Source organism: Mustela nivalis (genome assembly GCF_964662115.1).
Source record: "Mustela nivalis genome assembly, chromosome: 16".
Lineage (NCBI taxonomy): Eukaryota > Metazoa > Chordata > Mammalia > Carnivora > Mustelidae > Mustela > Mustela nivalis.
This window is the reverse complement of record NC_139035.1, coordinates 49,618,957-49,646,650: the sequence shown is the minus strand read 5'-3', so window position 1 is coordinate 49,646,650 and position 27,694 is coordinate 49,618,957. Positions and strand designations below refer to the sequence as shown.

The window sequence follows — 27,694 nt, the reverse complement described above, 5'->3', positions numbered from 1 at the left end:
GCTCAGGTCTTAATCTCAGTGTCCTGGGATAGAGCCCCAGGAAGGGTCTACATTTGAGCAGGGAGTCTGTTTGAGGATTCTCTCTCTCCCTCTCATTCTGATCCTATCCCCACTCACATGCACCTCTCTCTCTTCCTCTCAAATAAATAAAACCTAAAAAAAAAAAAAAAGAAAAAGAAAAAAGTAAAGAAAAAAATTACATATTATCTTTTTCCCCCATTTTCACCATGGACTGATAAAAATTTCTTGAATGTCTAACATCATTCCATGAACCTGTGCTTAAAAATTATTGAATGAAATGATTTCTATTGTCTCTTTCAACTATAAAACTCCATCTATATCCTTACTTTGATATAATATGTTAAGCAAATGTAACTTACATTACATTCCATTGTGTCAATTAAATGTAATTTACTTAATTCATTGTAATTAAAATAAGTTTAAAAAATTTAGGAACAAGGGGAAATATCTCCTAGTGTTCAATGTAATACTTCACCACAACATATTTAAATACATACTATACACATTTAAGAATTTTTTAGGGGTGGGTGGGTGGCTCAGTCGGTTAAGCATCTGCCTTCAGCTTAGGTCAGGCTCCCAGGATCCTTGGATCGAGCTCTGCATTAGGCTTCCTGCTCAGCAGAGAGCCTGCTTCACTCTCTCCTTCTGTCTCTCCGTCTGCTCATGCTTGCTCTCTCTGAGTCTCTTTGTCAAATAAATAAATAAAGCCTTTAAAAAAAATTTTTTTTAAAGTTCCTGTGGGAAATGACAGTGTCATTTGGGTCTACTAAAGCATCATTCTGGTTGCACAAACTAGAAAGAGAAGTTGCACTGTTGTAATACCCGTCTTTATCTTAGAGACCAAGAGTCATTTTGAAAATTTGTAGTATCATTTCCCTAAACAACTTAGGACCAAATTGTACTTCTGTTCCTCAGTTCTACTTTTTTGTGGAGAGAGAAACACAGCTCTTGACTCTATTTTTACTTTATTTTTTTAAGCACTGCTGACAGAGTTAAGATAACTTTTATTATACCATGTATAACTATGAAATAGCATTAACAGGGGAAGGATGTAATAAATTAGACATCTCTTCATTTTAGAGAGAGAAGATGGAAACATCATTGGTTTTCTTTCCTCAATTAAATATGTGTGAGTCAAAAGAAAAAGCTTTTTTCAAGTTAATACATGGTTCAGGAAAAGAAGAAACAAGCAAAGAAGCGAAAATCAGGTAAAAATCATAATTTTTAAAATCAGTTTTATACTTTTAAAAACATGATTGATGTTGAATATTTGTTAGCACTTATTTTTAAAGTATTTGGTTGAAAATATATTGAATGTAGTGTTACAACTGGGAAAAAGGTCTTTGTTTATTAGGAGTAAACATCTGTTAAATCTAAAGTGTTGGGTTTGTTTTTGTTTTTTTAAGATTTTATTTATTTATTTGATGGAAAGAGAGAGAGAGAGAGGGAGCATGACCAGGGAGAAGGGCAGAAGGAGGGGCAGAGGGAAAAGTAGATCCTCCCCAACCCCCACCAAGCAGGGACCCTGATGTAAGTCTAGATCCTATGACATCCGGATCATGACCTGAGCCCAGGACAGACGATTAACCAACTAAGCCATCCAGGCTCCCCTAAAATGTTTTTCTCTTTGAAAAAGTGCAACAATTTTAACCACACAGAACAACTAGTGACAATCTTAATTGAAATATAATCTCAAATACTTTACAATCACTGAGGGGAAAAAAGCAAAATATATTTCACATACGCTATCCTAATTCTTCTGCAAATTGAATGAAATTCACTAGGAAAACCATTGTGAGTGTGTGTGTGGGGGGTGAATGTTGGCGAGAAAAGGTGTTCAGGTGATTACCAATCCCAGATTTATTTGACAGTTAGAAGGAAATATTTTAATTGTCATCCAAATTGTCCTGAAGCTAACACTTTTTCATTTTCAGAGCTAAGGAAAAAAGAAATAGGTTAAGTCTTCTTGTGCAGAAACCCGAGTTTCATGAAGAAGCCCACTCCAGTAGATCTGGGCACTTGGCCAAAGAAACAAGGTGAATAACTTTTAATTATTTGAGGGAAGATTTTGCTGATTCTATCATTAAAGGTTTAAGAAAGAGGAAATTAGGGATTTCCATTTTATTGGAAATTACACAGTAATATAAGGAAGGTTAGAGATCTCATTTCAAAAAACTAGGAATATTCCATAAAATTAAAACACTTTAATGGCTTAAATTAAATAACCTTATAAAAATTTAAAGGTGCGCTTTTAAAATTATATACCTGTCAATTTTAAATGATATATTTTACTCCTTATAAACTGATGAAATACTCATTAATTTAAGAGTTTCACAATGTAATATTGTCATAGATGAGAGCTATTCATTTCCTTCCTTAGTAGTTTGAAAAAATGCCTCTAGGTATAAAAGCAAAAAGCATAAAAAGGGATGTTTTGTCATTTTTAGCCATTCAAACAGAAAATGAAGTGGTCTTACGTACTTATATACTTAAATACTAAAATACAAATTTTTCCAATAATGAAATGACAAATATATTCAACCTTTTAAATTGTTACTATAAAATATTTGTTGTATTGCAAGTTTTTAAACATATTTCTTATCCCTTTAGAAACTCATAAGCCAAACTTCCTGTGTCTGTTTAAAAAAAAAAAAAATTGTTGCATGTTGTGTTAAGAGCTTCAAGGAAATTGCAGTTAAAAAACGTTTGGCTAAAAGTTACTGTTAGTTTAGGTTCTTCTATTTGCTGAATTAAACTGGATATGCAGAGATGAATAAAGAAAAAAATAAAAAGATAATTGACCTGATCTCTTTTTCTTTGTTTTTAACCTGACACATGATTAATTTTAAATAAAATAATTTATACACTTGGGAGAAAATATTTAATGTTATTTTAACATATTGTTTGATAGGCAAAATCAATTAAAAAGTTGACAAATGTTTTTGAAGTTTCGAATGTAAATACAACTTTCATTACATAGTAATAAAAGAAGAAACCCTATGACTGAAAAGAGCAGTGTTAAACAGTGTGTTAGAGCAGATCCAGAAACAGACTTTCTGCATACTCCATTACAAACATTTTGTTTCTTGAACAGAGTCTCCCCTGAAGAAGCAGTGATATGGGGTGAATCATTTGACAAACTGCTTTCCCATAAAGGTTAGTGGTGTTTTTCCCCAAATGCTTTACATTTTAATGGATAATTATGCAAAGTGTGCACATAACTATACAAAACAGGCTGTTATAAAAATGTAGTCCGATTAGTAATTTACAGCAATCTGAGTTTCTGATCAAGAGAAATAACTAAATAATAGAATAGTAAACAAATGGAAAAATTTTTAAATATTCTGATTTTACTAAAAATACTTATTGTGGTTGAAATATTACCTCTTTGTGTTGTGATTAATGGTTTCATATTTTTTAATTTATTGATTCTTTTAATGAGATCCTTCATTTTAAAATACCTGATTACACATGTTAATTTTATTGATCTAAAATTTAAAGTACTTCTTTCATTGGAAATTCAGGTAACCATCATGAAAATACTTTCTTTTCAAATTTTGTAAATATTTCACTCTTCATATCAATCATCTATTTTTAAAGTAGAATTTTGTAGAAGAGCTGAGAATCAGGTGGATATTTATGATGGAGCTTTTTAGGTGAGGTGAAAGATGAGAACAAATATTAAATCCTTATTTGACTGTTCAACACTGATAAGCCATGATTCAGGACTGGCTTCCTAGATTGTTTCTCTCTCTCTCTCTCTCCCTCCACCCTTTTTTAAAATTAATTTGACAGTTTATTATAAGGAAGCAAATGTCTTTTCATCTCTGGAGGCTCAAACCCATCACATCACCGGATAAATATTAAGTGCTTAGATAATATAAACAAATTTATTTCTAGGAAAAGTTTAGCCCACTGTTCCTTTGAGATCTGAGCTCTGATTCTCTTGCAGTACATAATGGTTGCATAGTCTTAGTTAATCTTCCTACTTTCTCTGACTTTCAGCTTCTTCAACTGTAAATGGAGATAACAATGTCTTTAGTTCCAAAAGGAAGTAAATTATTACTTCTATTATGAAAAATAATAATTATCAGCAATAAATTTATTTTTTTGAAGACTTTATTTATTTATTTGACAGAGAGTTAGAGCACAAGTAGGCTGAGCGGCAAGCAGAGGGAGAGGGAGAAACAGGCTCTTCATTGAGCAGGGAGCCTGATCCAGGACTCTATCCCAGGACCCTAAGATCAGGACCTGAGCTGAAGGCAACCCCTTAGCCAAATGAGCCACCCAGATGCCCCTCAACAATAAATTTAATAATCTTTTCCTATTTTCCAGTTAATTCCCAACTGGGTGAAATAACTTACAAGGTAAAATTTCAATTATAAGAAAGATATAAGCTGTATTTATTTATTGAACTTAATAAATTGGTACATAATAATTTCATCTTACTCTCATGACCCATACAGAGAGAAGAAAGCTTCAGCAAGGGTAATTAGCCCTACAGAAAAATTTCCCCCGGCATTCTGTAATCATTCTGTATTACAAGTAGTCAAAACTGAATGGAAAAAAATTGAATCTGCTTCTTTCTCTAGCTTCTCTGCTTGCTGGTGGAAATATTAAAGAACTGCAAAATAGCAGCAATTTGAATCACGAGAGTTCAACATGATAATGAAAGTCAGCCCCACTGACCCACTTGGACATTATTATCATTGCTCTTGATCAAAGTGCTAATTAAATTATATTGAATTCACAAAAAAATTATGTTACTAGTATCCATTTAATCAATCCCTCCAAAATCCAATTATTTTTAATTGCAAAGCTTATTGTAATATTAAATTATAAAGCATATAATAATCAGTTAAAAAAGTCTTTTGGTTGCAATGGTTAAATTCAGTTCATTTCTACTGTCTTGACTCCAGGCAAACAAAAAAAGGAAGGAAAGATCTTACACTCATTAATACACACACACATACACACACACACACACACGCACATATATGCACTTCAAGAAAGACTTTACAGTATCAAATTTTACAAAATTCCCCTGTGGTTAAATGAGTACGTTTCTTAAATTCTGTATGTCATGTCTATATAAAGGAAAAGGAGATTGTATTAAATTTAGCCAAATGAGAAATGCAGTGATAAATCAAACTAAATACAAATCAAAATACAATAGAAATTTGATTATTATTTTGACAAAAATGGCTGATATTAAAATTAATAAATGCTAATTATTAGCAACTTTAGGAATGGAACCACAAAATAGATGGTTCTTACTTTAGATTTTAGGGAGTTTAATCAAAATTCACTAGCTGGACAAGGAGAGAGGCCATCCAAGTGCAGAACCAACATAAGCATGGGGGATTAACCAGTGCAATTTATTTAGGGAATTAAAAATAAAGTAATTCTTTGTTGTGAAACAATTTGAAAAAAGAAAGGGAGGCTTAGAGTGACAGACAATAGACAGATGAGACTAAAACAGAAAGAGCATTGTTTTAGCTATATTCCACAGAAATGACAGAATCCATGGAGTGTTTTGATAATCTGGCTATTTCATCCAAATTTCATCCTTCAAATGTAGTTTAGCTCTTTTAAAAATTAAAAAAAAAAAAAACCCACAGACGATAAAATCCAAGAAAATCTAAACAAAGTATCGACTTTAGTTAATAAAAGTGTAACAGTATTTGTTTATCAATTATAACACGTACTTTGCCAATATGAGATGTTGTTAATAGGAGGAAACTTGGTTGTGAGGTATAAGGACACTGCCCTGTCATCATAACTTTTCCATAAATCTAAGTCTATTCTAAAATAAACTGTTCCTCTTGTTTCTATACAGATATTAGCATACATCCTTATTCATTGACAAATTTGTCTGAAATTGTGAATCATAAAAATTTATAATTTAATTACACATACAAAATCAATGATTTCTAAATGCTATATCAGATTATATATGATTCATAATCACCAATTTCAAATTTAGTTATCAGTCTTTTTATTTATTGACTTTATAAAAGTAAATGTTACCAATATAAAGTTAGCAAATCAATTCTAGTGGTATTATGTGTATGTGTATATTGTGTTTGTATACATATATGTATATGGTTCTACCTAAGATATCTTTGAAAGTAAAATAATTCTGCTGACTAATATATGTTTGAAAATAATTAGCTAAATAGTTTTAAAAATGCTATGTAACTTGCAATGTATTGTGTAACCTTTTAAAAATTATTAAAAGAGATTATACGGATGTGTTTCAGGATTTCAACAGGCAGAAGAAAAAATAACTCCTGAGCTGAGAAAAAGGCAGGAAAATGGCTAGAGAGACAAGAGATTTTGATATAACTTGGAAAATAAACCAGTTCACTTTCACTGGGACAGACTAGTGAACAAACACATTGGAAAGTCAAGTTGGGGACAAAGTTCAGAAAGTTTGTTAGAAAACTGATGGACAGAAAAGTAGAATTCTATACATGTAATATGGACTACCTACAAGATTGTTACAAATATAAAAGCTAACCTCAAAGTAAGGGCTATTTTGGAAAGAAAGACGGCTGAACTTGGTGACTGATTGAATCTGTGTGTGTATTGTGAAGTGAGATGATGAAGAGATGAAGAAAAAGGATCATCCAAAAATCTCTAGATTTTATTCCATATTAATAGGAAGGTGACAGTGCCTTTTACAGATGAGAAAAAAAAGTGGGAGCACAAGATTTGTGAGAAGATAACAGGTCAGAGTTTGAACTTATTTAGTTGCTGGTAAACTTTATTGAAAGTTTTGCAGGGCTTTATAGGGACACACCTAGAATATTTAAGAGTACTTGATTATAAATAGAGATTTTCTAACCATCACATCTTCAATCAGTTAACTAAAGATGTGTGAAAGAGGATGTTATTTCCTGCAGGGAGTCTCGGTAAAGAAAATATTCCAACTACTACATACCTGTACATTTTCTGGTCATTGCAAATAATTCCAATTTTTTTACCTTTTCATTAATGAATATTTGCTTGGACTTTTTTGCAACCTGTATTGTGGTTCTACTAAACTTGATTCTGAGAATAATTCATAATGATGAGGGACGTAGGATATGTAGGTCATGGCTCCTCCTTGCTTTAAAAATATAAACCGATACTATGGAAAATACTTACTACTGACTTTGCATAAAGCCTGCAAGGAAATGAGTACTCTACCTCCTTGCAGAAGGAAGTGAGTACTTCTCCTTACACGTTTTACCTTGTGGCTTTTCAGCTTGCTCTTCCCAATTTTCAATTACTGATTTTCTGCAAGATAAAGAATTCCAGTGTTCTGGAAAGTGAAATTTCTGAATCAGGCTGACCCATAACTAACAATAACTAACACTCAGTTTCTTAATCTGTCTCAGGATAAAAGTAAGTAAAATCCAGTCTACATTATAAATGGATCACATAAATACATCATTATTGCAGAAGTAACCACAACATTCTGTGTCAGGTCAAGAGCTATGAAACCAAATATTTAAGGGGGAAACATGCAACCAACCTAGTAATACCGTACTTGGGTTGCCAACCTGAGAGTTTCTTGACTTTTTGTTTCATTTGATTTCTTGGCATCAGAAAAATTCTCCAACAGATGCCAGAGTTTCAATTTAGAAACATGCAATCACAAGCATTTCATATTTGTATGACACATTGAGTCAGCTTCTTCCAGTGTGAATTCTAATCCCAGGTTCCATCAAGTACTTTTGGCAGCTGCATTCACCACTGCTGCCTTCTAAAGGACTGTTTGGTAAATTACTCCTTCTGTGTGCAAATGGTTCCGTTGTGACCTGACTTAATGTAGCTGCCCAAAGTAAGAGAAACAGGAAGTAACTAAGGGGCTGGGATAATCTTGCACAACATGGCATGTTACTTTTTAAAAAGTAATTTACCTAAGCCTTTAAATAAATGAACTACTTTTCCTTCATTATTAATTCATTTCTTGAATCAGTACTTACTCTTCCTTATTATATATTCATATTTTGCCAACTGAGCCCATTCACTTCAATTAACCCATTATCAGCAGGTTTAGGACATAGCACTTTTCCCACTGTTAGTTCTGTGACTTCATTCTGAATGTCTACATGAAACCCAAGACTAATCATGTAACAAAGTTGTTATGCATATCCCTGAGCACAGTGGCTGGTACATAGTTGACACATATTTTGTGCATTAGTAAAGGACTATATATTAAGAAGCATTTATTTTATTTTTTTTTTGAAAGTTTCTATTTGGATTCCAGGCAAATTGATTTTCCTCTGCTGCTCCAAACAGAATAAATAACCCCCAGAAATGTCCTTCATTAGTCCTTGGGTTATAAATGCCTGTCTTGCCTACTCATTGACTTTCATATTCCTCAGCAGCAGGGAGTTTGTTGTTTGATGGCAGTTTATAACTTTGAACAAAAAACATCTGGGTTCTATCTTCTGCACTGTATTTTACCAGCTGTAAACTTAGAGGAACTTAACTTTCTTTTTTTTTTCTTTTGCTTTTTCCAGTGTGCAACTTAACTCTTTGTACCTCAACCTCATCTGTAAAAATGGGTTGCTCCAGTAGGGTTGACATGAAAATTAAATGGAGCTGGGCCAATAAAAGGCATATAGCAATGTGTCAAGACCTTAGCAAACACCTAAAATGTCTATTTTAATTAATATTACTGCATTTCATTATATAATACAGTCCTCATGTTCATACTAGGTGTTTTATAAATAAAAGGTGAAGAAAGTTATTTTTAATATGTAACAATTTCAGTTGCCTGACATATGGATGATTCCTTTTAGATGTTTAGTGAAAAACACTTTATTATAATAGAGATCTGTTAATAGGAAAAGTAATGGTCATTTTCCCCAAAATTATAACTTTATTAACTCACTTTAGGAATAATTTGGCATTTAAAAACTGGTCAACCAGGGTGCCTGGGTGGCTCAATGGGTTAAGCATCTGCCTTCGGCTCAGGTCATGATCCCAGGGTCCTGGGATCGAGCCCCACATCAGGCTCTAAGCTCAGCAGGGAGCCTGCTTCCTCCTCTCTCTCTGCCTGCCTCTCTGCCTACTTGTGATCTCTGTCAAATAAATAAATAAAATCTTTAAAAAAATAAAATAAAAACTGATCAACCGTACTTATACATGACATATGGATAGCAAAAGTTGAAATCAGAAAGGTTTTTTCCTTCACTTGGGTCAATGTGACTTTATTTACAGTCCCAATAATGCTTATACTTAATTTCCTCTTTCCAAACTAGGTTTAATCTGGAACAGACTATTGTTTCATTGCAAGACAGCAGGCATTTTATTTTGACTCGGAAACATACATATTTAGGTATTTGAGGAAAATCTACATATCAAAATACTTCAAAGAATCTTTACCCATTTATATTTCCCTTCTACATTTGGAGAAAAGCACACTACACAGCATTAAGAAATAAACCTTGATTGCATGGAGCACCGGGTGTGGTGAAAAAATGAATACTGTTATGCTGAAAATAAATAGATTAATTAAAAAAAAGAAATAAACCTTGAAAATCAAACACAAACTAAAAAATAAGAAAAGTTGTTAAATATCCTACATTGATCATTCTTGCTTATTCTCAGTGATGAGTTTGTAAACTCATTCAGGAACTGTTTGGCACTAAGACCTCTTTAAAAAGGTGGTGCTTAACAAGTTCTGACTTGCTTGTCCATCTTAAATGATAGCTTCTCAAATTCTTGTAGCCTGACCTTTGCTTGTCTTCCTAGTTTCTTCACAAACATTTAACTAGCACCTGTTTCTCAGGATTAATTTATAGAGAAAAAAAAATCTCCCCTTAGTCCAGTGAAAACACCAATGGAAGGAATAGTGGGATAGAGCTGCATGATTCTTTTGTCATGGTAGCAGTTGAAATCATCTCATACTCAATACTTTGCAAGTGTCTATGGGTTGACATGTCATTTTCTGTTTCTGTATCTCTAACATATTTTTAAAAATTGCTTACAACATAAAAAAATGGTGCTTCATGAGAAAGAGGACAAGTTCTATATATAGGAAAAATAAAAAGTATATTGGTGAAATGTAAAAATATATATGGGGAAATAAAAAACATAGTTCGAGGATTGTATTAGTTTCCCCTTGCTGCTATAACAAATTTCCCTAACTTTAGTGATTTAAAAAAAACACAAATATAGTACCTCACAGTTCTGTAGGTCAGAAGTACAGTATAGGTCTTATCAGGGGGAAAAAAAAAATCAAGGTGTGATTGTCTCTTCTGGAGGGTCTAGGGCAGAATCCCTTTCCAGGTTTTTAGTAGAATTCGATTCTTTGCAGTTTTGGGCCAAGGTCTCCATTATGTTGCTGGCTCTAAACTCAATACAATTCATACCCTCTAGAAGCCACCACACTTTTTGGCTCATGACCATCTCCTTTCCTCTTCAAGGTCAGCAACAGTCCTTCTCATGTATCTCCCTGACCCACTCTTTTGCCCTCCTCTTCCACTTTTAAGGACTCATGTGCTCAGACTGGATTAGATTATCCACCTAGATAATGCAGGGTACTTTACCCATTTCATGGTCCCTAACCATACCCACATCTGCAAAGCTCCTTTTTCCTATGTAAGGTAACATGTTCGCAGGTTTTGAGAATTAGGGCATGGACATCTATGGAGGGCTGTTACTGTACCTAACCACAGAAAACGTTGCCTTCCTAAGAAAGATATACTTCTACAACTTTGTTTGTTCAAAAAGTGAGATCTGGGGAAGTTGAATTTATCTGAATCTCAGTTTCCTCATCTATGAAAATGAATATAAGGCATATTCCTAGCATCTGTTGTAAAGGTTGAATACAATAGTGTATATAAGCAGCACTTAGCCCTCAGAACCTCTCTAAACATGTCATAAATGCAAGATCTCTCAATTTCTGTAATTCCACCATAGAGATTCATTCTTCTTGCCTCACTCTGTATGGAACATTTTATATTAGAAGCCATCACTGACCATAAAGAATCATTCTAAAGAGTAGTGAATATAAGAAATGAGCATAAATGAAAATGAGTTGAGGAAAGAAAGCTATCACTTTATTTCACAACTCTTTTAACCATAATGTTAGAATGTTTGCTTCTCCTTTCATACATTGCTAAATTTAAGTCTTTAAGTCTTTTTGTTTAGAATTTTTGCATCTCAGATCATGATGGATATTTGTCTATAGTTTTCCTTTTCTCTCTTTCTTAATATTTATTTTATTTATTTCCGAGGAGGAAGGAATATCAGGTTTTGGTATTAAAATGATGTGGAAAGTATTCATCCCTCCACTGTTTTCTGGAAGGAGTTGTATAAAATTAGAATACTTTTTCTTAAGTGTTTGATAAAATTCACTAAATCTGAACCCAAAATTTGCTAGGGGGAGGGGAGAGTATTTTTATTATAAAGTCGGTTCATTAATTGGATTAAGGTCATCAGATTTTTCACTTCTTCAGTGTCACTTTGCGTAGGTTTTTTTTATTTTTATCAATTTTCCCATTTTATTTAAGTTACATTTATTGGTGTAAAACTGTTCATAATATTTATTATCTTTGTGATATCTGTCAGATATGTGGTAATATCCCTGCTTTGCTTTATACTATGAAGCAACCTTGCTAGGGCTTCTATTTTACTAATATTTCCAAGGAACCAACTTTTGCTTTTGCTAATTTTCTCTATGTTTTTTTCTTTTAATGTATATTTCTCCTCTATTTTTATTATTTTTCCCTTCTATTTACCATGGCTTTAATTTGTTCTTATTTTCAAGCTTCTTAAGGTAGAAACTTTTATCTTGTCTTTATACTCTTCTTTTTTTACTAGTATAGATTTACATGCAATAAATTTCCCTCTAAATACTATTTAAGCTGAACTCCTCTAATTTTGATGTGCTGTACTTTCCTTATAATCCAACTATAAATATATCATAATTTCTCTTGTAATTCCTTATTTCACCTATGAATTTATATGTGTTTATTTCCAAATAGCTGGAGGCTTTTGTAGCTATGTTACCAGTATTAATTTTATTTTAAAACCCTTGCGGGCAAAGGACATACTGTATAAAATATCATTCTTTTGACATTTAGATTTATTTTACATCCTACATACCATGTGTCTATCATGGATATTCTTCCTTATGCTCTTGAAAATGTGTTGGGCAGAGTGTTATATAATTATCAATTAGGTCAACTTGAAAAATAGTGTTAATTTTTTTTAATTTATTAATTTTTTTAAAAAGATTTTATTTATTTGACAGACAGAGATGACAAGTAAGCAGAGAGGCAGGCAGAGAGAGGCAGAAGCAGGCTCACTGCTGAGCAGGGAGCCCAATACTGGGCTTGATCCCAGGACCCTGGGATCATGACTTGAGCTGAAGGCAGAGGCTTTAATTCACTGAGCCACCCAGGCGCCCCAATAATGATAAATTTGATATGACCTTATTAATATTGTCTACATGTTCTATAAATTTATAAGTGAACAGAATTAAAATCTCCAACTATAATTGTAAATATTTCTACTTCTTTTAGTTCTGCCAGTTTGCTTCATGTATTTCAGAGCTCTGCAACTAAGTCCATATATATTTAGGATTATTATTTAATAGTAATAGTTGACCACTTTATAATTATGAAATGGAAATACTCTTTATTTTGAAGTCACTTTGTCAGGCCACATCAGATTGTTTTTACACAGATTTCTTATGCTAAGCACCTATATTGTGTATCATTTTCATTTTTTTATTTCGCTGTAGTATTTTATTTTTAACATATGTCTCTTGTAGCCAATATATAGTCTAGTTTTAATTTTTAATCTCTCTAATGATCTTTGACTTTTAATTGGAGTATATAGTCTATTTAAATGTAATGTTATCTTTGATATAGCTAACATCTTATTTTCTGGTTGTCCCATAATTTTTCTGTTGTTAATCTTTACCTCTTTCCTTCTCCTCAGATTAAATAATTTATATTCAGCTCTCTTCCACTTGACTCACCCTTTCTTATGTAGTCTTTAACTTGTTGTAATGTCCATTCGATGAATTTTTTACCCTAGTTTATTCCAATTCTAGACTTTCCAGACTTTCTAGTTTCAGTTTCTCTGCTGAGTTTTTGCATCTAATCTCTCAGTATGTCTTTTTTAACATTTATGTTCCTCAACAAGTCAATAATAGCTTTTTTACTGTCCTTGTATGCTATTTCAAATATTTTGGATACCTTGTTGTCAGTTCCTATTGACTCCTTTTGTTATTAATAATGGTCACATTAGGCATTTCTTTCATGCCTAATAAATTTTTATTGTATGTGAGTATAAAAGAAGATAGAGGAGTCTAGACTATGTTGCTTTCCTTTAAAGAGTTTTGGATTATTTTTCTGGCAGCCCATTATATCCCCCACAGATCCTCTTTATTTTTTCTGGCCAATTTGATGCTTTGAAACCATCTCTTTGTGATTTGCCTCAATACTAGTATTGCCTCAATACTAGTATACTAGAGACCTGTGGCTTTAGTGTAATGTTTGTAACAAAATCATGATCCTTGTGGAGCCACAACTCCAAAGTTTGGTGGCAAATTAGACAAGAGTTTTCATCTCATGAATCTTAAAAAGTAGCATGAGAAATACAAGTGAACAAGCAACTACAGCACAATGTTTTAAGTACCTGAAGCTTAAAGTATGAAAAAGATAGTGGAAAGAGATGAAAGAGATGAAAGGAAAATATTAAAAAGTAAAGAAACATGATGAAGTCTGTATATAGAAATATACTACTGACTAGAATGTCGATAATAAACTATGAGGATGTGGAAACAAGGGTTACTAGAGTAAGGGTCACTAATTAGAAGGTTGTCAAAATAATTTATTTAAGAAATAATTCTGCTCTAAATGAAATAAATTTTTAAAACCCACTTCTTTATATTTTTCAATGGGTAAATAAATAGTAGTATGTCATTATCTTACTTCTGATATTTTATTAGAGTTAGCCCTTAAACAACTGAGCTTTGAACTATACAGGCCTAATTACTCTTGGATTTTGTAAGTAAATACAGGACAATACTTTAAATGTAGTTACCATTAGATTTTAACCTAACCTTTTCTCTTTCTTGTGATTTTCTTATTAGTAGTTTCTTTTATCTGGCTTTTTTTTAATTCTAAGAATACTGTATACCATACACATAATATGCAAAATATATGTTAATTGACTGGTCAATTGTGATAGTTCGTGTCAATAGTAAACTATTAGCAGTTCAAGTTTTTGAGGTGTCAAAAGTTATAAGTGGATTTCTGACTGCATGCAGTGGGGGGTTGACACTTCTAACCCTTGTACTATTCAACAATAACTGTATAGTTTTGCAAAATGCTACATTGGTGGAAATTGGATAAAGAGTACATGGGATCTCTAGTCTCTCCTACATGTGAATTTATAATTTTCTCAAAATAAAGGTTTAATTTTTTAAAAAATGTGTATAAGCCAAAAGAAGTAAAATATCATAAAAAGTTCAATGAGCACTAGTTTTAAAGTTAATTTGTCTTAGGGATGAATTTTGATTCTATCATATTCTAACTATGTAAACTTTACCTGACTGAACCTTAAATAAATGATAGTCATCAAGACCATTAACATCATCATCATCAAAACCCACAAAGTATAATACTATGTGCCAGTCACCATTTTAAGCACTTTGCATGTTTTATTTTTTTTTATTTTGATGGGTGTACAATTTTGTGAATATATTCAAAACTACTAAAATCTTTATTTTTTTTATTGTGTTATATTAGTCACCATACAGTACATTATTTTTTGATGTAGTCTTCCAGGATTCATTGTTTGCATACAGCACCCAGTGCTCCATGTAATCCGAGCACTCCTTAATACCTATCACCAAGCCAACCCATCCCCCGACACCCCTCCTCACTAAAACCTTCAGTTTGTTTCTTGGAGTCCACAGTCTTTCATGGTTCTTTTCCTCTTCCGATTTCTGCCCCTTCATTTTTCCCTTCTTTCTCCTAATGTCCTCCACGCTATTCCTTATGTTCGACAAGTAAGTGAAACCATATGATAGTTGACTTTCTTTAACTGACTTACTTCCCTTACCATAATCTCCTCCAGCTCCATCCATGTTGATGCAAAAGTTGGGTATTCACCCTTTCTGATGGCTGAGTAATAGTCCATTGTACATATGGACCACATCTTCTTTATCCATTCGTCTATGAAGGGCATCTCAGCTCTTTCCATGGTTTGACTATTGTGAACTTTGCTGCTCTGAACATTGGGGTGCATATGGCCTTTCTTTTCACTACATCTGTATCTTTGGGGCAAATACCCAGGAGTGTAATTGCAGGGTCATAGGGTAGCTCTATTTTTAATTTTTTGTGGGACCTCCAAACTGTTTTCCAAAGTGGTTGTACCAATTTGCATTCCCACCAGCAGTGTAAGAGGATTCCCCTTTCTCCACAACCTCTCCAACATTTGTTGTTTCTTGCCTTGTCAATTATTGCCATTCTAACTGCTATGAGGTGGTATCTTAATGTGGTTTTGATTTGAATTTCCCTAATGGCTAATGATGATGAACACTTTTTCATGTGTCTGTTAGCCATTTGTATGTCTTATTTGGAGAAGTGTCTGCTCATGTCTTCTGCCCATTTTTTGACATGATTATTTGCTTTTTGGGTGTTGAGTTTGAGAAATTTTTTATAGATCTTGGATATCACCCCTTTGTCTGTAGTGTCATTTGCAAATATCTTCTCCAATTCTGTGGGTTGTCTCTTTGTTTCATTGACTGTTTCCTTTATGGAGCAGAAGCTTTTTATCTTGATGAAGTCCCATAAGTTCATTTTCTCTTTCATTTCCCTTGTCTTTGGAGACGTGTCTTGAAAGAAGTTGCTGTGGCCAATGTCTAAGTTGTTACTCCCTATGCTTTCCTCTAGGATTTTGATGGATTCCTGTCTCACATTGACGTCATTCATCCATTTAGAGTTTATCTTTGTGTATGGTGTAAGAGAATGGTTGAGTTTCATTCTTCTGTAAAAAGCTATCCAATTTTCCCAGAATCACTTATACTTTGCATGTTGTAATACTTTTAATTCTCCCCTCTCTTGCTTTCTTCTCTCATGGTTTGTTTGCTTTCTTTAATGATATACTTGGATTCCTTTGTCTTTATTTTTTGCATATCTATTTTTTGTTTTGATTTGTGGTTACCTTTAAGTTTTCATCTAATATCTAATGTCTATAACAGTCTATATTAAGTTTATGGCTGCTTACATTTGAATGCATACTTTACTCCTCTCCCCCACCCTCCATGTTTTAGGTATTTGGTATCATACTTTGTATCCATTTATTTTGTGAATCCCTTAACCAATTTTTATAGATATACTTTACTGTTTTTATGCTTTCTACTTTTCTTATTCCTACTTCTGGTCTTTCCTTTTAATTCAAAGAGGTCCTTTTAACACTTTTTTTGTAGGAATGATTTAGTGGTCATGAATTCTTTTAATTTTTGTTTGTCTGGGAATCTCTTTTATCTCTCCTTTTCTGAATGATAACCTTGCTGCATAGAGCATTCTTGGTTGCAGGTTTTGTTTTGTTTTGTTTCTTTTAGCACTTTGAATATATCATGCCAGCCTGCAAAGTTTCTGCTGAAAAAGCAATTTATAGACTTACAGGGCTTCCCTTGTATGTAATTGTTTTCTTGTCTCTTGCTGCTTTTAAAATTCTCTCTTTATCTCTACTTTTTGCCATTTTAATGACTGTGTGTCTTGGTATGGACCTCCTTGGTTGATTTTATTGGGGCCTCTCTGTGCCCCCTAGATCTGGATTTCTGTTTCCTTCTTGGATTTGGGAATTTTTTGGTTATCATTTCTCAAATAAATTTTCTTCCCCCCTTTCTCTTTTTCTTCTGGGATCCATATAATGAAAAAGTTATTACACTTGATAGTGCTGAGTTCCCTAAGTCTATTTTTCCTCTTTTGTACTGTTCTTTCATTTGAGACATATCCCCTGTCTCTTTATTTTGTCTAATGGTCTGTGTCTGTTTCTATGTTTTAGGGAAGTCAGCTACATCTGCTCTTGAAAGTACTGGTCTTATGAAGAAGTCCTGTGGTTTCCTCTAGTGCAATGTTCCCTATTCCCGAGAACCTGGCACTTCAGGGGTGTCTCCTATGTGTGTTATGTGCTCTTCTATGGTGGCTGAGCCTGGGGTGTCTGGCATGAGGGTCTGTTTCTCTCCCCTCTCTGTGCCTGCAGTGTCCCTCCCTCCTGCACACAGTCTGGTGGATCTGCATTTAGCTGTGGAGAGTCTGTTCTGCCAGGCCTTAGGTCATTCTTCAGGTTATTTACACTTATATGGATGCTATCTAGTTGTATCTGTGGGGAAAGTTGAAGGTTTTCCTACTCCATCTTTCCCAGAAATCAATGTTTTTAATTGTTTAAACAGCCCGATCAGGTAGGTGTCATGATTATGTTAATTTTAAATATTGAAAAACTGAGACAAAGAAAGAAAAGTATTCCACTCAGGACTACATAGTAACTTGCTAAACATGAATTTGAACACTGGCCATCTTCCACAAGATACCAATGTCTAATATTGATGGAGCTCAGAACAGAAGTTAAAATGGAGACCTCATATTAAATATCTAAATGCTTAAGAGCAATAAGTCAAGCTAACAAACTGTTAAAAATACATATTTCATCTTATTATTTTTATAAGTGTACTGTGTAACCACTAGGCTTAAATATAAAATTCTCAGACTTTACACAGTTCTATTAGCAACATGCCTACCTTCTTTCTCTTTCTACGCCTGGTTCAATTCCATACTGTGAAAGTCCTCTTTGCATATTTGGGTAGACACCTCAACTTTCAAATTCAAGTCTTATCCTAAGTACACATACTTTTGAGTCTGTGTGCCTGTAGTCAATGAACTTAGGGAAGAGGGCTGTACAAACCCTGGTAACACAGAGCTTTTAGACAGGGAATTTCAGGGTCCTGAGTATAGAAGCATAGTCTAGAAGTGGGGGCGGGGGGATTGAGGGGAGAATGGGCTCCAGGTGGAATAGTTTCTTGGTTCCATAGAATAGCCCCCACATCCCCGAGGAAGGCACTGAGGAAAAGAGACCCAAAGCAAGGTCCAGAGTAGGGGTTTGTCCCTCTTGCTCAGGTCCATGTATGATAGGTCTATGTAGGATAATTAGCCTCATTTCAACAGGATTAGTACTTTACATAATTGTGAAGATTACAGCTAATTTATATGAGGTCTCTCACATATAGTGTCCAGAAGTGTGCATCTTCACTACATTAGAGGGAAGCCATAGCTATTCTGTTAATATTTGCAGTTATACTTTAATATCAAGTAATACAATACAGAAGGAGAAGTGGGTGGAGATGTGTTGGTATTAACATGAGGACTTGTGATTAATACTAGCTGTTGTATGTAAGTGATGAATTACTAAATTCTACACCAGAAACCAATATCACACTGCATGTTAACTAACTGGAATGTATACATATTTGGAGGGGGAAAATCACATAATCCAATTCCTCACCATTAATATTCTATAGTTAAAATATATCACTTCTTTTCCTGGTAGATGGACTGAAGACTTTTACCACATTCCTTAAAACTGAATTCAGTGAGGAAAACATTGAATTTTGGATAGCCTGTGAAGATTTCAAGAAAAGTAAAGACCCTCAACAAATTATCGTTAAAGCAAAAGCAATATATGAGAAATTTATACAGAATGATGCTCCACAAGAGGTACAGTAGAGATAATTGTAAAAATTTAAAACTGCTTGAAACTTTTTTGAGAGACTCTGTCTTTATCAAGTTGGTATCTTCATATATTCTATCAGAAAGGTCAAGATTTTCTTGAAGCAAATTCAGATATTTATATAAATTCCTACATATGAACAAAATGCATTGTAAGGCTTCGCCATGAAAGTTAAAGTGTAACTGAAGTCATTCCTTGGGGTTATTTTTATTCTAGACTAAGAGTAAATACAGTTACTTGCAGCCTTTAGATTTATTCACTTATCCATATTAATCACCTAAGCATAAGCAATGTCTTAGCAAAACAATTTCTATAAGTGAGGCAGGCAAGACAAATTAAAAAGTTTGTATAATGTACCATTTTAGTGTGAGCTCATCTACCTATGCAAAGTTTTGATTGCCCCAAAATAATTATTCCTCCGTTTTAAGATAGGCTAAAGAAAGTTTCATAATCGATAGATGAGCAAAACCTAATTTGACAATGGTTCAAGTGAAAAAATAGTCGTGATTCTGTCTGCAAGCACAGTGTGAGATAATTGTGTGATACAACTGCTGAAACTATAGCAATAAAATTTTACAACTAGCAAATATTACCTGACTGCCCTCAAAAATAATTTAAATAGAGTTTCTATATTTATATTATGTGTTCAATAAATAGTGTTTCTTTGCTGAAATGGTAGGACTGGTAGTATACCACTGTTAAGAGTTCTGTTTCACTATAAATTAATATGTCCATGAGGTAGCATTGTTTATATGGATATCATTTTACATGGAATGATGATTGTTTTTCTTGTATCAATAAGTCTCAATCTGTTCTGTGTTTCAGTGCTTTATTCTGTTTTTCCCAAGGCCAATTTTATAAACAATTTTTTAAAAAGCAGCTAGTTGTATAGTGTTACCCCTGAGGGAAAAGGAAGGAACCCCAAATGAAAACTTAACATCTGTCAGAATCAGATACAGCGGTAGTTCTCTGATAAAAACCACTAAAGGATTTTTTTATCTTTAAAAGATATCCATTTTTAGCATATACTTGCCTGTAAGAAAGCATCATAATAAAATGAATAGAGCACGGGGATAAAACAAAAGCCCTGCATGGAAATCCCATATATGCCCCCAAGTCACCCTTTGCCCTCATTCAAAATAATTTAATTTCTATGAAGTTTCATTTCCATGTTGAAAATGGGTTAATCTGATGGTCTTAATGATATTTACAATATTTCATTATTCTAAATCAGCAGAGAGTGAGAAGGACCAGGAGCAAAGGAAGAGAAGAGCCAGATGAAATGTCACCCCAGAGTAAATCACTGGATCCTTAGACTTATAACCAAACAAACAAACAAACAAATCACAAAAGCAACCAAGTGCTTTATGCCCACTCCAACATTGGATCAGTCCTGCACTGTTTGTTTCTCAAGTGTTTACTTAAGTAGATTGACCATAATCATGCTTTTTGTTATTACTATCATCCAGGTTAACCTTGATTTTCACACCAAAGAAGTCATTACCAAGAGCATCACCCAACCTACCCTACACAGTTTTGATGCTGCGCAAAGCAGAGTGTATCAGCTTATGGAACAAGACAGTTACACACGTTTTCTGAAATCTGACATATATTTAGACTTGACAGAAGGAAGACCTCAGAGACCAACAAATCTTAGAAGACGATCACGTTCATTCACCTGTACGGAGTTCCAAGATGTAAAGTCAGATGTTGCCATTTGGTTATAAAGAAAATTAATTGTGTTCATTTTGGTGGCAAACCTGTAATCTGCTTTTAAAATATAGCATGTTTACTTCTAACAAATGAGTACATGTTTTAAAATAAAATGCATTGTGTCAAAGGATTTTAAAAATGGAAATCAAAACTTAACATTATGACAACACATACTATATCTGCCAATATATTCTGTAAAGCCTCCATTTGACTTAATTCCAGTCATAATCAGAAAAACATATTACTTAATGGAAAGAAAGTAAAGAAGTAATAAGAATGTGTTATAAGACCATAACGCTGCGTTAAAGTTAAGCTTTTGCAAAATTGTCTATACTTAGACTATATATCTACTTTGGATAATTTTTCTACATATAAAAAAAGTTAATGTTCAGATGTTGTATATTCAGAACACATTTTCCATAATGACAAAGACTCTTTCGATCTCAGTCATAGAGAGTAGAAGTGATCTGGTTCTTATAATAGGAAAGGACAATCATCGTTCTTGGGTTACTAACCCTGGTTCAAGAATAAACAATGTAAAAAAAAAAAAAAAGAATAAACAATGTATCACTTCTAGTTATAAGCCAGAAACAGGATCTTTAGGGAAGACACATTCACCTCTTTAGAACTTCCAGGTTAAACATGACCCACATTGATAACTGAAAATGGGATCGACATTTGGGTTCATCCTTAAATGAACAGAGGCTTACCCAGTAAGCAGAACACATTTCTAGTAGTCGTAAAAACCTGACCATATTATATATAGCTCCAAGGTTGGGACTACGAGCATCTTCTCATCTGCTAGCAGAAATTGCTACTAAAGTAGTGGTCAATTCGTAGTTTGGATGAGGCCCAGAGGAGGTTTATCCCAGAAGTAGTTAGGTTTCTTTTTTGGACTTTTAGGACTGGGGTAAGAATTAGAAATGAGAGGAGGTAAGAAACAAGGAGTCCAAAACTCGGGTGACTTGTGCATCTGCTACATTGTATCGTGTAAATAAAGTACTTCCCCTTTGATTGTTTTTCTTCCAAGTCTCATTGAGTCATTTAATATTATATCATTCAAATAAGAGTATGTAGTAAGTATATATGTCTCTGCTTTAGGGAAATATTTTATTTTAAATGTGTGTTGCATGTAAATGTGTGTATTTAAAGATGCCATACATTTGGCTCTGGCAAATGTTATTTTAGTTGAAATGTAAAATATAAAAACGCAGATCACCTATAGTAATAAATATTTTTAACTTCTTCATTCATACAGTTAATTTTTGTTTGGTCACTAAGTGCTCTTGCTGATTGTTGATTATCCATTCTGTCATCAAACTACACACAGACGTATTTTCTTATTTTAGAATGATATTGGGATAGAAAGAATTAAAGTGTTTTGTCACTGATCTTAATGCTAATTCAATTCTTTATACTGTTATAAATATGAAAACAAGGTATCATGCATTTCAAAAACCAATTAAGAAAGTGATGTTTAATTTTTCTTTGGCTGCTTTGTATTTTCTTTTTCTGTAGAAGTGTCTTTTCAAAGAGGCTGATTGCTTCATGCAGTTATGATTTGATATACAAGCTTTCTGATCTCACTGGAAATATCATGGGCTGATTAGGATCACAAATAAATATTATGCAGCTTTTTCATTTGTAATACTTTTCCAATATCTTGTTTAAAGAATTCAGTGGGACCCTTCAAAAACATAGAAGGACTTTTTGATGAACTTAATGTCTGACTTCAAAGAACTTGTATCCATGGAAGGAAAACATGGTCACAAACAGGAAACAAAATGAACAATTAAAGAAGTGAAAAAGCCAAGTAAAAATGTGCAGACAATACTGAGCACTGGCTGAAGGCATTACAGAAATACAATGGAAGCAGGAGACCTTGAGAACCTCAATGCTTGAACTACCTAAACAGATGTGTGTGCTTCAGAAATTCGTTTACGTTTGAGCATCTTTACCTTACACATTTTTTTAAATATAAAGGCTCAGCATTTCTGATTCTAATCCTCTATCCTCTATGGTCTCTACATTTTGGTCTCTAAGTAGACCACCTGATATTCTCTGAAGCACCTCTTGATTGACACACAAGCAAGGAAAAGTATGGCAAATAAGTATGGTTAATGAAGGAAAACTTCAGACTAAATATTAATATGAGATACTGATCTAATAGTAAAGTGTAATTTTGTAGAAACCTTAGACATAAGTGAAAGGAAAGAAACAACAGGAAATACAGCTTACATTTTTTTAACCAATATCTTTAAATGGATAGAAGATAATTTGGAGTATCTTGAAGCTCATAGACAAAAGTCAGTACCCATGCTCTCATATTTTATACATGATAGAAGCTCAATAAAGGACTATGGAATCAAATGGAAGCAAAAGGAAGCATTATGACGAAAGCTCACATTTCAGGAAAGAGTAAAGGCATACTTTTATCTGAATGTGGCGTATATTTATTTGAATCTTGGCTCTGCCACTTATCCAGTATAGTATATTTGTAAGCTTCCTAATTATTTTGAATTTCAACTTCTCAGTTATAATATTGAAGTAAAACATTTACAGTGATCCTAAGATGATTAAATTTAAAAATGTTTGTAAAGTACCAAGTATATATTGACTTAGTGTGTAAACAGAAATATGGGAATTATTCTTGGAATTTAAATATCATATTTTAATTATAAATTTTCCTAATTTTTATGTTAAAATCAAATAAATGTACTTTGAGAATAATGAGCTTTTCTTGGATAAATATGGAGATAACTCTTGCTCTTACCAAGTCTTTTATCATTTTACCCCACATAGAAAAGTAAATAATGACATTTAGCCACATAAAAATATATTGGAAAATTATAAATTTAAATATTCTTTTAAAGACAAAGCTGAAAAAAATCTTTTTAATTATGTGCAATGTTCCCTGGAGAAAAAAACAAAAACAGGACAAAGCATATTCAAGATATATACTCCCCAAAATGCTCAGACTTAACCATAACATTAACTAAAATTAAACATATTAAATTTATTTTCACTGTGTGACACCAACTATATTTAATTTTCTTGCTTTTTCATTATCATTGGTCCATAAAGGGGAAGCAAACGCAAAGATACTTACCATTTTAACCACAAATTTATTCATTTACATTACCTGAAGTAATGAAAGGTAATATAGCATAGCCAACCCATCTTCTGTAGCATGCTGTATGTATGAACAAATATTTATTGAACACTTTGTGTTTGATTGGTAGTATTAGCACTGGACATTCAGAGGTGAATTAAAAGTGAAAGGGAGAGAGAAAGAAACTTTCTTCATGGTATGTTACCTGATAAAATTTGCATAGTACAATATTCAGCTGAAAGCTATGCTTTATATAAAACTACATTTAGGTAGTGTGGTATTTGGCTTTTATACTGAGGATATGTGTCATATATTATTTGTTAATCTCTTAAATTCATTTTTTAAATAGAAGCTACCTTAATTTTTGAATATTTGGTTGAATCATTTTAATAAAATTTTATTGGAGCCACTGATTTATTATTTTATTTTATAAAAAATATCATTGCTTGTTTCATACTTTATATATGCTACCTATAAATACTAGAATGAGTAACAGTGGTTAAAATTAATGATATAAAAAATGAACATTTAAATTATAAGTTTTAACCACAGAGGTTAAATTTTCTCTTCCATGTTATAAGGCTAAGTCTTGAGCAAAGATATGGGTTGTTTGCTCAAGTCTTTTCAAAGGATAAGTAATAATTCAGACCATATTTTACATCAATGAGAAAAAAAAAAGAAGGGTTCTGAAATCAAATGTAAAATCGCAGTTATACATTTGAAAGTTTTTGATGAATATACTCTCTTTAAAACCTCTAATTTTGCCACATAAATTAAAGGAGCATTTACCATCCTAGTAAAATAATGAATCATACAGAAGGAAATGTAGGCTGTGACAGAATGGGAGGAAGGAAAAGGGAGGTTGGAAAAATAGAAAATAAATGTCTATGAAAAATTCCTCAAATGAGAAAGAGTTTTGGGTATTTATTAATGTTACATGTAGCTGAGTCATAGAATTTACTAAACAATTATAGAATCTATATTTTTTTTTGTTTTCCACCCCCTGAAGTCAACAAGCTTGAGAATGTCATGACTTTATATACTATTATTCTGTCTTCTAATTCTTTTAAAATTAAAATTCCTGAAAAAGAAATTGGGTCTTTTGATTTTATAGAGTTGGTTATTCTATCTCTCAGACGATGTTCATCTTCCTAAACTAAGTAATAATTTATCAAGATTATTCTAAAATCTATATACTCTGTTTTTATAGGTGTGTTCCCTAGAAGCCTGGCATACAAACAAAACTTTCTTGGTGTGAAAATAAATACCAATGCTTCTATTTTCGATTCCATGCATGATGTTACATTAAAAAACACTCTACTATGAAAATTGAATCAGGATGTTTAGATAAAGGAAGTAAAGCCAATGTAATATATTGAAAATAAGATGCAATGTGAATTTAAAATAAACAGTGCACAGGAAACTCAAAGTTTTTCTCCTTCTTTAGTATACAGGACATCAGTGCCACCAGGCATCAGAAGGTTACATATGTAAAATTTAGGAGGCAGCTGAGATTTTGTGAATAGAAAATACCTAACCTGTATTTTTCTTTTCCTTGCAAATCATCAGAGATTAAAATCTGTTCTGAAGGAGCACCTGGGTGGCTCAGTTGGTTAAGCATCTGTCTTGGTTTCAGCTCAGGTCATGATCTCAGAGTACTGGGATGGTGCCTCCCTTCACCTGTGGGCTCTGAACTGGAGTTTGCCTGTCCCTCTGCCCACTCATGTATTCTCTCTCTCAAATAAATAAAATCTTAAAAAAAAAAAAAAACACCTGTTCTGAAAGCACTCTCAAATAAAACAGAAAATAGTTTCATTATGTAGTAACATGCAAAATTTTGTTTCTAAGTATTTAAGGTATTTTTTTATTTCTTAATATATGAATATATTATTGGAAGTACAAATACGGGATTTTCAGATATTTACAGAACTAAAATGTCTTTGTTTCAGTGTGTGTTTCATCAATTTTCAAGCAGCCTGAGGAAAATGTCAAAATAGGCCAATATATGGTTAGATAAGCATCTTGAAATCCTGAAAATATTAAGAGCTAATTGTTGTAGTTACTTTTTTTCTTTTCTACCATATTCCAATATTCCAACATTGTTATTTCATTTTCATCCTGAGACAAACAAAATATTTTAATTTTCTATCAATTAACTAGATTTTCATTTCATTATATAATAGGATTTATGACTTGGAATGCTAAAGGCTTCTGGTGAACCTCAACAACATAAAGAAAGAGACATTTTTTGAAAAAGATTTTCCTAAGCAGATTCATTTTACAATTTAATTTCCTTCAATGAAGTAAAGGTCAGTGTGAGGCTATAAGAAAGTTAATTTGCATGAGGCATGCACGTGGAATATGAAAATAATATAATATGAAATATTCATAATTCAAGCTTTAAAAACTAACCTCAGGGCTAAAAAAGCAATTATTATAGGAAATGGCTCAACAATTACAACAAAGTTTTTGTGATGATGTCAACTAACATACTTTCATTCTGAGAGACATGAAGAGACAATCCTGTAGAATAATGACAAAGTCTGAGCGTTAGCAATTGTTTTTATGGCCTCTTGTATACGTTTATCAAAGCTAAGTTGGTCAACTACTAACATAATTCTCTATGCAGTTCTACTAATCAAGTAATTATATGTCAATTTTATATTTATTCTGATTGTTTCCTTGCCTCTCATCAAACTTATATTAGTATTTTTTTGACCATGGCAACCAAACACAAATGCCTTTATTGACTATGCTCCACGTTTATCAATTTGAACAAGATTAAAATTGCATTCTTATTCACAGAAGTGTGGCAGATGTCTGTTGATCTGTTTCTTCTTTATCTTAAAATCAAATTAGTTTAATAAAAGTATTGTAGAATTACAGTTTTCCCCAGGTCATTAAATTGATTCCTAACCCTCTTCCCTTTAAATCAGAATAACTAATAATAACTTATAAAGTCTGATTTTCATTATTCTTACTGAGCAGGTGGAAGAGTTTCTTCAAATTATACAAAGGGTCCTATAAAATATTAATTCAGAAATATGATCTCATTTCTCTGCTGCTCAGAATTGGCATAATGCCTAAAAAAGCACATTTCATGACATGTCTTGTTCTCAGTTTTTCTCCGATAGCATTTAGGTCTTGTTATTAAACTTCTTATAATGCCTCTTTGCCTCCGGTAGGTTCCTCTAGCCTTCCATAGCCACCACCACCTGCTAGAGCAAACCTGACATAGAGTCTGATTCTTAGTGACTGGCTGGGCTTTGGAATCTCTGCCCCGATGCTGGGGAAAAAAATGAATTGGTGGGACAATTGGTATTGGGGGGCTGGGTATACGGTGATAAGAGATGAGGAAAAACCACATTACTGTTGCTACCTAAAATCAGCCTTTGGGAACTGGAGAAAACGTTGCTCATATTTCTGTTGGAATAGCCAAAATCAAGCATTGAGAGGAGCAAAGCATCTTCTTACATGATTTTAGTTAGCTTCTTTACCATGGGGTCAAAGTTAGGTTTACGCTACTAAAGGAAGTTTGAGTTAAATGGCTCTCATTCACTTCTGAGAATGAATGGAGATCTTATCCTATTTGAGTTTTATGGTCATTTTAAGCTTTTGTCTCCCCCCCCCCCCTCCCCGGGATCTCTAGGTCAATATATTGAGAAGTTGAGCAGGAATGCAACAATTACTGCTAAACCAAAGATACTCTGAATTAAAAGTTCTTTCCCAATTTGAGTTTTTTTAAATGATTTTATTTATTAATTTGAGAGAGACAGAAAGAAACAAAGCATGAGTGGAGAGGGAGGGGCAGAGGCAGAGGGAGAAGCTGTCTTCCCCCTGAGCAGAAAGCTTGCCATGGAGCTTGATCGCAGGATCCTGGGATCATGACCTGAGCCAAAGGCAGACAATTAGCTGACTGAGTCACCCAGACACCGCCCCCACCCCCCACCCCCCACAATTTGATTTTATTCTCCTCTGGGATGCATCCCATCCTAGAGCAGTCCTGATATAAAACAACAACAGCGTTAGTTAAGTGAATATGTATATTTGTGTCCTTTTAGTTTTTCTATACTGTTTCCTTTTCTAATAATTCTA

The 27,694-nt window shown here is 33.2% G+C and overlaps 1 protein-coding gene across 1 annotated transcript; it reads left to right on the top strand.

The window, feature by feature from the left end:
* Positions 1-815: 815 nt before the first annotated feature.
* Positions 816-24,012, top strand: RGS18 (regulator of G protein signaling 18). Its single transcript, XM_082703865.1, has 5 exons — positions 816-1,229; positions 1,956-2,057; positions 3,116-3,177; positions 18,595-18,761; positions 20,244-24,012. Exons 1-5 carry the CDS (start codon positions 1,111-1,113, stop codon positions 20,499-20,501), a joined length of 708 nt encoding a protein of 235 aa, XP_082559991.1. The 5' UTR covers positions 816-1,110; the 3' UTR covers positions 20,502-24,012.
* Positions 24,013-27,694: the final 3,682 nt, after the last annotated feature.

Excerpts from the sequence above, each read along its gene's own strand:
- RGS18 (XM_082703865.1), top strand. The coding sequence starts at position 1,111 with ATGGAAACATCATTGGTTTTCTTTCCTCAATTAAATATGTGTGAGTCA. Across the intron at positions 2,058-3,115 it reads CACTTGGCCAAAGAAACAAG|AGTCTCCCCTGAAGAAGCAG; the intron begins GTGAATAACTTT and ends TTTCTTGAACAG. Across the intron at positions 3,178-18,594 it reads CAAACTGCTTTCCCATAAAG|ATGGACTGAAGACTTTTACC; the intron begins GTTAGTGGTGTT and ends TTTTCCTGGTAG.